The sequence below is a fragment of the Saccostrea cucullata genome, unplaced genomic scaffold, assembly GCF_032062105.1.
Source record: "Saccostrea cucullata isolate Sc308-1 unplaced genomic scaffold, CSIRO_AGI_Scuc_v1 ctg48, whole genome shotgun sequence".
Taxonomy (NCBI): domain Eukaryota; kingdom Metazoa; phylum Mollusca; class Bivalvia; order Ostreida; family Ostreidae; genus Saccostrea; species Saccostrea cuccullata.
In genome coordinates this window covers 118,419-130,763 of record NW_026930219.1, presented here as the reverse complement: position 1 = coordinate 130,763, position 12,345 = coordinate 118,419, and the positions used below count along the sequence as shown (strand labels likewise).

At 29.4% G+C, this 12,345-nt stretch overlaps 1 protein-coding gene across 2 annotated transcripts in view; it reads right to left on the bottom strand.

The window, feature by feature from the left end:
* Positions 1-490: 490 nt before the first annotated feature.
* LOC134283284 (neurogenic locus notch homolog protein 1-like) overlaps positions 491-12,345 on the bottom strand; it is a 31,655-nt gene continuing 19,800 nt past the window's right edge. For both annotated transcript variants that reach the window (XM_062765729.1, XM_062765730.1), the window contains exons 19-43: positions 11,247-11,301; positions 10,988-11,007; positions 10,748-10,811; positions 10,564-10,635; positions 10,123-10,139; positions 9,767-9,836; positions 9,595-9,669; positions 8,517-8,536; positions 7,823-7,883; positions 7,197-7,268; positions 6,538-6,566; positions 6,345-6,396; positions 6,115-6,143; positions 5,712-5,763; positions 5,449-5,477; positions 5,166-5,217; positions 4,156-4,175; positions 3,962-4,013; positions 3,261-3,292; positions 2,992-3,043; positions 1,974-1,996; positions 1,640-1,688; positions 1,123-1,169; positions 964-1,027; positions 491-621 (exon numbers count right to left, since the gene is read on the bottom strand). In XM_062765729.1, the coding sequence (XP_062621713.1) occupies positions 611-621; positions 964-1,027; positions 1,123-1,169; positions 1,640-1,688; positions 1,974-1,996; positions 2,992-3,043; positions 3,261-3,292; positions 3,962-4,013; positions 4,156-4,175; positions 5,166-5,217; positions 5,449-5,477; positions 5,712-5,763; positions 6,115-6,143; positions 6,345-6,396; positions 6,538-6,566; positions 7,197-7,268; positions 7,823-7,883; positions 8,517-8,536; positions 9,595-9,669; positions 9,767-9,836; positions 10,123-10,139; positions 10,564-10,635; positions 10,748-10,811; positions 10,988-11,007; positions 11,247-11,301 (1,119 nt within the window). In that variant the 3' untranslated portion in view covers positions 491-610. The remainder of the gene's footprint in view (positions 622-963; positions 1,028-1,122; positions 1,170-1,639; positions 1,689-1,973; positions 1,997-2,991; positions 3,044-3,260; positions 3,293-3,961; positions 4,014-4,155; positions 4,176-5,165; positions 5,218-5,448; positions 5,478-5,711; positions 5,764-6,114; positions 6,144-6,344; positions 6,397-6,537; positions 6,567-7,196; positions 7,269-7,822; positions 7,884-8,516; positions 8,537-9,594; positions 9,670-9,766; positions 9,837-10,122; positions 10,140-10,563; positions 10,636-10,747; positions 10,812-10,987; positions 11,008-11,246; positions 11,302-12,345) is intronic.

The following is a 12,345-nucleotide window of genomic DNA, read 5'->3' as shown; positions in this document are numbered from 1 at the left end:
GAATGCAGCCTTTTTCTCCACATTGCCTTGTCCATTTTATATTCTGATTACCTTCCTATATTTTTCTCCAAACTTACCGCAGCAATGTCAAATTAAAAGAAAAAATCACCAAATATTCCTTTTTGTGATATTAAGAAATGTTCAAATATTGAAGGAAGGAATATAACACATGTATACAAAGGGATATAACTATAAATATTTACATTCGCTGTGTTTTTCTACGAAGCCAGCTGTGAAATTGATTTGAATACCATTTTCGTATATTTACATTCAGTGTAATTTTCTTCATGAAATCCATTAAAAATCCATGACGTTCAAATCTCTATAACACACGCGAAACCTTGTCATCGCACGTTAGAATACAGAGTAGGAACTATATGCATTTTCAATACTTTATGAACACCAAAACGTACATTGACACAATTTAATAAAAAAAAATAAATCTGTTGAATTAAGGTACCGTAACTTTTTAAATAAGTTGACGAGAACATTATATATATGTATTTATTTTCTCTATGATCACAGTATACAAGTACAACACAGTTCAATCTCGTTGATGAGTGACCAATCCATTACTCCTGATACTGTGCACTGGAACTCCATTCAGTGCTCAGACAATCACTGTAAATAATAAAAATGTTATAACATCTCTAATATCACAAAAACAGAAAATTATTTATTTCAGTAGTTATCCGTGTACAAAAAAAAGATAGATGTGAAAAGTTCCGCGATTTCTGCCCTTTTCAAATTTTGTAATTATTTGCAATTTAATAAGATATTAAAATATTTCTATTTCGTTCCCGTTTTAAAGTAAAATAATTCTTTTGAATTTAAATAACCTAAAAATCACATAAAAAAATAATTCTTGTATATCAAAATTTCTTAAAATCACAAAAAATATGGTCAAAAGAGGTGCATAAATACGGAATCTTTATCCGTGGGCGCCTTGTCATTTTCACTAACCTGAAATACAGACTGCCTGTGCGCCACTTCCTATACATTCGTGACCAGCGGGACACTCTCTATTCTGGAAAACATAATATAAAATAATTAATACTTTAACTGTTCCTAAAATGCTAAATTAATTATGCAACAATATTGTACAAAAAATGAATAGCTTACATATTGACATCTAGTCGTAGATGGATATGGAGATGGAGATGTCACTTCTGAAAAAGGAAAAAGACACATTATACTGGTAAAATGATGAAGATTTGATGCATTATTATGACACCTTAAAGGAACAAGGCTCACTTTTGGCCTTTTTGGAACTAGGAATTTCAGAAAAAAAAATGAAACTGCTTAATTTTAGGTAACAATCTATTAAACATCATTTAGACCTTAGGTGATTTTTTATTGTTTATATACAGAATTTACTGATCTTGCATTCTCTGTATCAATAACGTTTTCGCCTCAAGGAGAAAAAAAAAGACAGACGAAATCTTAAATTTCATATTGATAAAGGGAAAATTTATACCATGGTATTAAAGCTTGTGTGAAAATTAATTTTACGTTTATATAATATGATAATTCATTTATATGAGCAACAATAACAACAAAAATTTTCAAAACGTTAAATTTTAAATACACAGAATGTATGTAATCTAATTATGAACATGACTCTATTATACCAACTCACGTCTGACACAGTTTCCCATACGACACTGGTATCCCCGTTGACACGGTCTCTATAAACAGAAATTTTAAGTGAGAAAATAATTCTTAAAACTTCAGAAACTTTGAACTGTCTAAATATTCCAACTATAATTTGATGAATGTATATTAATATTTTAAAATATAATTTGGTGAATCGATAATATAATTTTGGAATGTTTAACATAACTTAAAGAGTGGATAATGCTTTCCTGACATTATAGAATATAATATCTTTTATTTACAGTTCCATTTACTTTCATTTTATCGTGATTGCAATATGATGATTTTTATATTTTTACAAAGAAATGTACACTTACCTGACTATTACATTCTGCCAAGTCTTGATTGTAAAAGACAAACAGAACAGATATTAACATGATGGATATCATAGTAAGGAGAGTAAATACTTTATAGAAACAAATACACACAATCGTACACATATACATGTCAATTAACTGATAATTTAAAAAAAAAACGCAGAATAAGCATATTTATATTGTTTCTAATGAAAGATTTAGGATGAAGGATATGGAGATTACGAACAGTATTCAAAATCAAAGTCCATAAAACAATACAAAATAGGAGCAGAGCAAACACAGATCTCTAACACATCAGAGGTGCCATGGAGGAGTAAGCATCCCCTGCCGACCATTCACACCCGACGTGTGCTCCTTTTATGATCGGGGAATAACGGGAAAATCTGTCCTCAATTCAGTGTATAAATAATGAACTAACAATTAGTATGAAAAACGTAAGTCAGCATTTGACTCAATCATTAATTGTATTTGCTTACAAGGTCATTGTATCGACCAAAGAACTTACGAAATGATGACTTTATACGAGACTGCTGATATTCTTGTTGCATCAGCTTGTTTGTCAATAATTTACCTCGTTTTAGAAATTGTTCTTGCGTAGAGCATGCTCATATGTATCGAATAAACTGAGATAATGATATGAAAAAGCACAAATATCAATATGTATATGCCTCTGACGAAAAAAAAGTTTAAAAGTAGCATCTTTAAGCATCTAATTTAAGATTAAGAAATTTTATTTATTTTATTCTTATAACTTTTTTTAAAGAATCTGCAATGAGAGGACGATTTCGAGCGGAATGTGATGCTTTCAGTAAACTGACTAGGCCTGCATGAACTAATTTTCTAATATCAAGAATCTATTGTAACCCTGAAACATGTTTTAAAAACAAATCATTAGTACTCTGTTATTGCCACTAGCATTAGTTTGCTTTCATGTAAGTTGGGAAAAGCAAACCAGCTTAAAGTTTTGAAGTCATTCAATTTATTCAAGTATATTCTAAGTATGAATACATGTACATACCACTGCGTACACATTGTGAATTCCTACATCTGTAACCTCGCTCACAAAAGGGCTACATTGAATAAAAGTGAAGAAATCTTCAAGTTCAATTAAATAATGCCAAGAAAAGTCTTATTCTTTTAATATATCGTAAGGAATGTATAAAATTTAATATTGAAGTACAATGAAACGTCTTCAATTTACTTTTATCAAAACGATTTTACTATTCGTAATATACCTGTACTTTTTAACGAAACCTAATGAAATGCTTATAAAACAGATCTACTTACGCCATTGACAGGATCACACCGAACACTTTGACCTGGAAAAAAAAATATTTCAACAATAGAATGAAATTATTATTTTACTTTGTTTGTTTAAAAAAAAGTTTACTTAAAGAAATAAGCACACTTTTTACAAAGTTGATTTTTTTTAGATAAAGGAATCTAGCAACAGAAGATTGAGATAAGACCAAAAAAAAAAACCCCATGAGAATAAAATATTTCATACGGTTGTTACTCTTTATTAATGGAAGATAGCAAAGTACCAAAAGTAGAGTTATCTTTTCTAAAACAAGACAGATATTTAATAAATACGTACTAAAAATGTAGTACTTTTTGTAAGAAATCCTTAGATAACATTTTATTGTAAAATAGTACTATGACTAGATCTTTCTTTTTTCATATCATTCGTAGATTTGTAATATTTTTATGCTTAAAAATTACCTATCTCAAAAGCAAACCTAAATTCGCGTTTTTTGGCATCTGCGTACAAAAAACATCCAGTATCATAGTGTGTAACATAGACTCCATTAGTCACAACATAATTTTTAAAAAAAACTGACGTGTCAAAATATCTACATGTATAATAACATCATACAATATATGTTTTTCACATGCGTTTTGAGCATATACTCATTTGTTCGACACATTTCATTCCAATACCTAAACAAAATTCGTTGTCAATAATTATACGACTAATCAGTACTTACCAGTTTCACATCGACCATTTCTACAAATCTGTCCTCCTGGACAAGGCCTCCACTAGAACAACAGGCGAAATCATACTTTAAGACTACATGAATACCAACAAACCAAGTAAGTAATTGTTCAGTATATCTAAGAATTGCATGTATAACATGTACAGTGTTTTCATGTGAAAGAGCATAAAATCTTTATTTCTTACCGCACTACAGGATGTCGGGTCTACAACAGAAAAAAATGAGTATAAATTTAAACGTCACTTAGATAATTTTAGACTTTGATGGATAGTTATACACTGAAAAGTAACTAATTTTAATATCCAGAAATGTTTGCTGTAATGTGTTTTTGTTTAACCTCTTGTGTATAGTATTAAGAAAAAAAACTATTGACTAAAAATGTCATTTATTGTAACTAACAAATGACTAAAACTAGAGGTAACATTAACATATCACATAGACTTAAGTAACAATAAGTTACTGTAAATCACTTTTAATTCGCGAGAACTTAATTTTCGCGTAATTACGCGAGACAATGCGTTTGCGAAAATTTTATTCTCGCGTATAAAAATATTCCTTACGATTATATAGAGAAATAACAACTTTCGTGAAAATTATGTCTCGCTTACAAAGAGTCAATGACAATCTCGCGAAAATAAGGTGTCGCGAACATTTAATGATCTACAGTAGCTGGGCTCAAAACAAAATATACAGTAAATGAAAAATTGACTAGTTAATCATGCTGACTATTCACATTCTAGAATTCTTACTAATCAGATGCCAAAAAAAAGCCCAGTCTTTTCATTTAATACCGGTATCACATAAAATGAAGATAAAGCTAAAAATTGTATTAGATTAATTTCGTGAATCAAATTCATGAATCAAGACCGTTTTTCTTTACGGCTGATTTTTTATGATACATGTTTTTTTAAAAATCATAATTATTATTATTTTCACGCTTCAAATATATATATATATTTCACTTATTCAGTGAAAGATACGCTAACAAAAAGATTTGTTTCAAAGCATTTCAATGAACAAACTAGCAAAAATATATTGTGAAGCTATCATTTTCCGACCACAAAAAAGTCTTGATTAAAATAATTGTAATTCGAGATGTGAATTATGTCTATTAAAATGACAAAAAAAAGCTATATTTGTCTTCTTAATTAACTTTCTTTTTCGTCAATATTATGTTAATAAAACTAATAATTACCTCTGATACAAGTTCCTTGCCTGCAGCGTTGTCCAACGGGACATGGATTCGACTAACAAATAAAAGAGCATCAGTTGTCACAATATGAATTCATAAACTATGTAGAATGAACAAAGGATTAGTGCAGGGAGACATAATTTACCAAAATTTTCACCTTGAATTTTTAAATGAAAGAACTAACAAAACAAACCTAAATGAAACCATCATTTTGACATTATATTTGATATTAAATTACAGTACTTAAAACATATCAAATATAACTGATTAATTATTATCTACTTACATTTGAACATCGCTGAGGTTGATTTCCATCTAAAAATATATACCGGTATATCAATTGTTCGTCACAGTCAAATATATTATTTCTATCAAATGTTAACTTAAAAATACAAAAGATAATAACTGAGAAAATCAAGAGGATTAATTATTTCTTCCACTGACCAAAAATGTATGTTTGTATTGAAAATTCTTTTTAAAGTAATTGTTTGCCAAATAAGAAATAAGAAAACACAAAATAAAACCTGTTTGTTATTATACAGCACCTACCGGGAACACAGATATAATTTTCACATCGGAACCCAGTCCTACAGTCTTTGTTCTGTAAAAAAAATAATCGCGATTAAACATTTGATTTAAAAAAAAGTCACAGCAATCATATTGACAACAGACAAAACTAGTTCTTTTAGAATTGATTCTTAATTAAACGTTTGCAATTAGTATGATATAGTGTAGTGACTAAGCTGCTGACATAACAAGATGTTTCATTTGCTGGTTAATATAGATAATGCTCCAAACTTGAATTAATAAAAAATAATCAGAGATATATTAAATGTGGTAGTTCTGCGATACCGCCAAGTGATTCAAAGATGAAATAAGATAATGGTACACATTTATTGGCTACTGTAATATAGGCTACTTTTCCAGAATACATTAAGACTGCGATACTTACTGAATTACACTGTGTTGAAATGATGTCATCTGAAAATATGGAACAAAATAAATGAACCAAGTAGTGTTACGCCTTTATCGCATAAAATATCAAAATTTTACGAACAAGCCTAATAGTACAGAAAATGAGTTTTTTCGAAAGCATCCTAATATAATTTCCTATTACATAATATATTATCTTTTTCAATTATTCTCTCTCTCTCTCTCTCTCTCTCTCTCTCATATATATACCTGGAACACAGGTCCCTCCTCGACAACGTTCATTGGGTCGACAGTTTTGAGTCTATAATTATAGTGAAAAGATATTCAATATAAAGTAAACACTTCTTCTTAAGATCTTAGGAATTGTATTCTGTTTATCTACAGTTAAAATAATATGGAATGTTTAAATTAATGGATAGTAATTTCCAAAATGGGTACATACGCTTATGCAGGCTGGATAATCCACAATTCCTGAAAGAAAGGTAGGAATAATTATTTCATTAACATTTTTTACTATAGCTCACCTGAGCCAAAGACTCAGGTGTGCTCTGTCCGTCTTTCTTTTCATCTCATTATTGTGTGTCATTCGTCGTTAAAATTGACATTTTCAACTTTTTCTGCAGAACTGCCAAACCAAACAAAACCAATCTTGCAGCAGAGATTTCTTGGATAAAGATAATTCATGTTTGTTTATGAAGAAAAAAAATAAAAATTTAGTTGTTTCATTGAACAACCTTCCTCTGAAGAAACACTGGACCAGAAATAAATCTTCATATGTAGCCTACATGTATTTTAGAATATCAAAATGTTCAAATAACTCAGAAGAATCAGAATCTTCAAGATTTTCACCTCTCTATACTATCTCTTACTTTAATAATAACGATAGAAAAAAAACCACATTTACACATTTTTCTTCATTTTGTCATTATCATTCTTTTACTGAATTCTTTTTGAGCAAATGTTCAATGTTTTCAATGGGTAAAATATTGTTTGCTTTAAATTCATCTCTCTATCCATGATGGTTTTTTTGGTGATTTAGAAAACTTTCGCTGAAAATACTAAGTAAATACTAGATTTTCATCTATATGTATTGAAACTGACCATTGGAACAGAAGCCTTCCCTGCAAACAAATCCAGCTGAACAAGGTTCTGTAAGGAGGCCTCCACATGTTGCTGTTAAAAACAAGTGAGAAAGTTTATTAATTTCGGTTATTCATATTTGAAATAGATGTTTCATTATTCGACAAAAAATAAATTTTTCCTCTGAATTACATTGGGGGTTTTCAGCGTTATAATACTGTGCACAAAATATATCTTATTCAACAAAATATATTATATTGTAATCCTTATCCAATCATTGAAAAATAATTTAATTTCAGTTGTAACACTTAATTTGATTGGTTAAACGGTTTTATCCATTTTGTATAACATAACTTGCATACGTCACAATGAGTTACGTCAAAAACGTATTACTCCGCTAGACGTTAACTTTTGAAATATGCTATATTTGAAAAATTTTTCCGAAGGAAAAAATGAAAAAAATTGTATCATTGTTTACATTGAAATTAAATTATAAGGAATGAAGCTTATTTCAACTTATGTTATACGATATAACATAACTTGGGACAGTTTACTCTTCGCGGTTTATAAAGCATAAACTGCCCCAAGTTATGTTATATCGTATAACAAAAGTTGAAATAAGCTGCATTCCTTAAATGAATTCATACCGCCAGGTGGTCTCACACATCGGTCATTCTCGCAAATACTTCCGGTAAACCCACAATCAAGCTACAACATACGGTACGGGAGATAATTAGAACATTAACGGTCTGCTAATAACCCGTGCAGATCAATGATACGAGAAGTTTAATTTTAAGGTATTTCCATCTTCCTGTGATGTCATAGGTTTTTGCAAAAACTGTTATTATAATAATTTAAATTCACGCCCAATAGAACAATATCTTTTGGAAGAATGCTTTTAAATAGGTGTAATGATAAATAATGATAAGTTAAAGCATTTTTAAAATAAACATTTTCTTTATTTATTATTCAATTTGAAAAAATGTTGACATGGGCAACAACTCCTTCTCAGGTACCTTCATTCAGGCAATTTCTTTATTGTACTTCAAATGTAAAATATTTCCCCTGATATTCATAATTCAAAAGTATCATTCAGTTGAACAAGTTTTTAACATAATTTCTATAATATTATTTACAAAAAATGTACGATTTTTTGTTGTTGACATGCACGTCTGTTTATTCATGTCTCCCATATCAAATACTAGTATTATGGCAAGCTATACATTTTTTTTGCAATAATTGTTAAGTTTAAACTATATTAAATCAAAACAAATGCAGTTTGTGTACTTTGAACCATTAAAATTGTGAGGGTGTAAAAGTCTTTAAGTCTGAAATACTTACACAACCGCCGGTTTGTGAACCTAAAAAAAAAATAAAATATTAGAAAAATAATTTATCAACAATCATAATCTTTTTTTTAGATGTTTAAAAAAAATTCTGATTAAAAAATTATCTTCATTTATTTGAGTGTTTTATTTATCTGTATGATGCGTGTGACTTGGCCTTCTTTTATACTTGAAGGACGCATTGCGTGTGCTAGATTTAAAAATACATTAAATGTACAGCAAATGAACATGAAATACTGTTGAAAAAAAATATAAAGAACATCTTGTGCATCCATTAATTCATTGAAAATTATTGATAATGAAACACAAAACCCAGGGTGACTTGCATTCCTTGAGTATGTTGATATTCAAAACAAATATTTTACAGTAATATCCAATTCTATTGTCTATAATTTAAATATCATGGTATGAAATTTGCATTCCAATAAGATAAAATGAAAGGTAACTAATCTATATATGGTCTTCCTTTTCTTAAGAAAAAACTTTTATTTTTTCTTTCTTTACATTCTTATGTAAATCTCTGATCACCTTTTGTACCCTCTTTCTAACTTTTATGATTTACCATGATCCTACATTGAAAAAATAAAAGATTTTTCAAATTCGAGTCCCCAACCCCTTCATTTTTTGAAATTTCACAAACTGCTAGAATTCGTTAAGATCATCATCGGCCGCATCAGCAGCCTGTCTTACGTGGTTGTGTTAGAATGTGGTCATATGAAAAGGAGACTTTATTTTTTCCATTGCTTGCCTTTAAAAGTCCTTATTTTCAGTATACATAAGATTTTTGAATTATCATTTTTTTTTTAGAATTTGCAACACATTATCAATTTAAAATTTTCTTCAGATGTTCTTTGACAAAATAAGCCTACATTTCCAGGATTTTTGAACAAACATAAAAATGATGTAAATTTAATATGTTTAAAAAAATAAACAAAAATAATTTAAGCTATATTATCTATAAACTTGATTCAGGAAAGGTGCACAATATAACAAAATCAATCTGAAAGAGAACTTCACAGTCTGTCTAACACTGTCTAAGTAGATTTCACTGACTGCTACAACTGATTATTTACCTCTGGTACAGACTCCATTTCTACATCTATACCCAGATGAACATGGCTGGGAGTTTGATCCCCGTTGGCAGCTTGCTGTTAGGAATGAAATTAAAAAGACAGTAGATCAATACAACTGTATGTAACAAATAAAGTTTTTTTGATAATAATATTGGAAATACGAAGTGTATACCTCCTGGTTGTCGCACGCACTCATTTCTTTCACAAAAGCTACCACGAATAGACTCACACTGGCGTGGATTCTACAATATTATTTTCCATAAGAATGTTTAATTATATGCAGCCTTCTTCCCTCTTACTTAAACCTTATGAAAATTACCAACTAAACATTAAAGGACACATGTGTCCACGAAATTGGTGATTAGGTACAGTGTAAATGGAGATTTTAAAAATATTGCATATTTTAAAAAATAGGAGTAATTGAGCAGTTTAAAACATTATAATTATGTAATAAGTGAAACTGATCTTAAAGCATAAGCCAATCATTACATTACGTAAACATTGATTTCATTTTTGAAAATTACTCACACATCCACCTTGTGTACCTGAAAGGAAGAATAACAAATTAATCTGTTTGTAGGATATGTGAAAGAGACTAATCTATTATGGAAATTTTATCAGTAAAAAAACCAGTCTTATCTAAAATTTTTAAAATTACAGTGAATGATGGCGATGTCAGACAGAAGTAAATCTCAAAAGTCAATTGAAACAAAACAGACCAGGAGCAGAGCAAATAAGGTCATACCGAGCGGAGAATTTATGAAATGCTGATGATTTTAACAAAGCCATTTTAATCCATGTACCATCAATTTATTTGTCAGTATCTTTTTTTAAAGTAAAAAATACCAAATCATGAAATGGATTTTAAACTGGAAATATTGTAAATATTATGCACAAGCATACTTTTGAAAAATTTTTAATTAAGAAATTTGATTGTTGATTTGGCAATTTATCTTATGTGATACATACTTCTGGAGCAGATCCCTCCTATGCATGTGTGCCCGGCTGAACAAGGTGTACCTCCTCGAAGTTGACAAGAAGCTTTTTTTAATAAAAATGAAGAAAAGAATTTTTTTTATATTCCTAATAAATTTTAAAAACCTTATTGATTTTCAAACACATACAATTAAATAAAAACAAAATAAAGGCCCACCTCCAGGTTGCCTCACACATCGATTATTTTCACAGGTGCTGGCAGGATCAAACCGGCATGCTCTCTGAAATGTAAAGGACGTTTGCTATTCTTTCGAAATTACAAAAACATAAAATTGGAATATCCTTTGTTAGTTCAACGAAATAAAGAAATTCTAAGTAACAAAATTTGCTCGTCAACAGATAATCTAACATTACGACCTTAAATTATTTACATTCCACTGCCTGCTTGAATACTTACGCATCCTTCGCCTTGAATCGCTGAAAAGGTTAAATGTTACATATTATTTTCTAAACGTTAAGAATTCATTTTTTATTTCGGTCCAGCTTCATTTTTATTTTATTTTTTTTGTCATGATCATTTCCCTCTCATCAAAATTATCATAAAGGTTATTTTTAAAATTTCGTAAATACATATACCTTCCAAAGTAGTTTAAATAATTTCGTGAATAGTTTGAATTCGAATTAAGTCTCGAAATATTTCTATGCCTCGTTCATACCTGGTACACATCTTCCATTTTCACACCTTTCAAAAACACTTGGGCATGGTAAGTTCTTTACAAAATAAAAGAAAAGAAAAGATATCCATTGATATGCTTATTTCAAATCCAAACATAGCGACAGAAAATTAACCTGTAAAAATGCGTCCTACTGAGCAAAAAAAATAAAATAAAATAAAATAAAAAAATAAAAATAAAAAATAAAACTTGTTGCATTTTAAGATTTTAAAAAAGTTTCTCTTCCAAAAATATATCAATATATCAAATAAGATAATCATGAACCTGAGAAGATTCTACGAGGGTTGTCCAAAAAGTTCGTGGACAATGACGTTTTTGTTAAAATAAATGGTTAATTCTATATGTATAAATTGTATATCAAATTATTTCTTCTGAAACCTCAAGTCAGAATTGTTTAATTTTTATTGATGAAACAATATTTTTGAAAAAATAGGGGTCTTTAAAAAATCGCAGATTGTGCGCACGGACCAGTCTGACGTTAAGCTCATTTCATTATAACGTCAGACATTTGGATTTTGACTTAATATATGTTCATGGACACACACTGCATTTCTTTTTTAAGGCGTAACACACTTCCAAGTGCTAGCAATAATCTTTAAGTATAGATTATAATTTATTTAATTTTTAAAATTCTAAACAATGCACAAAAATCTACGAGCGTCATCTATATAAACAGTTTGTATACAGAAACTGCACAGCCCAGTCCGACGCTGCGCTAGATTTATAACAACGTCATGAATAGAAATCTCCATTTTCAGTAAATTACATGTGTTTTTAAATTCTTGTAGTGTCTTCGAATTTGTACACACCGTTGAAAAATCGCATAAAACCAATCTCAAATCAATACACTGAATATATTTCAATAATTTTGAATTGTTTTAATAAATATTTTGTCTCTTACGTCGTTTCAACCGTATCAAAACACTTTTTTTTTATCGGACGCTGCCCCGTTCGGACGGCCGACGTCGCTTTTTCTGCCGATTTTTGACACATACTTGTTAGGGTTTTTTTGTATTTGCACTGTCTAATACAGTAAGCGATACATAAGATATCATAAAATGATTATAGCCTCTTTATTTGT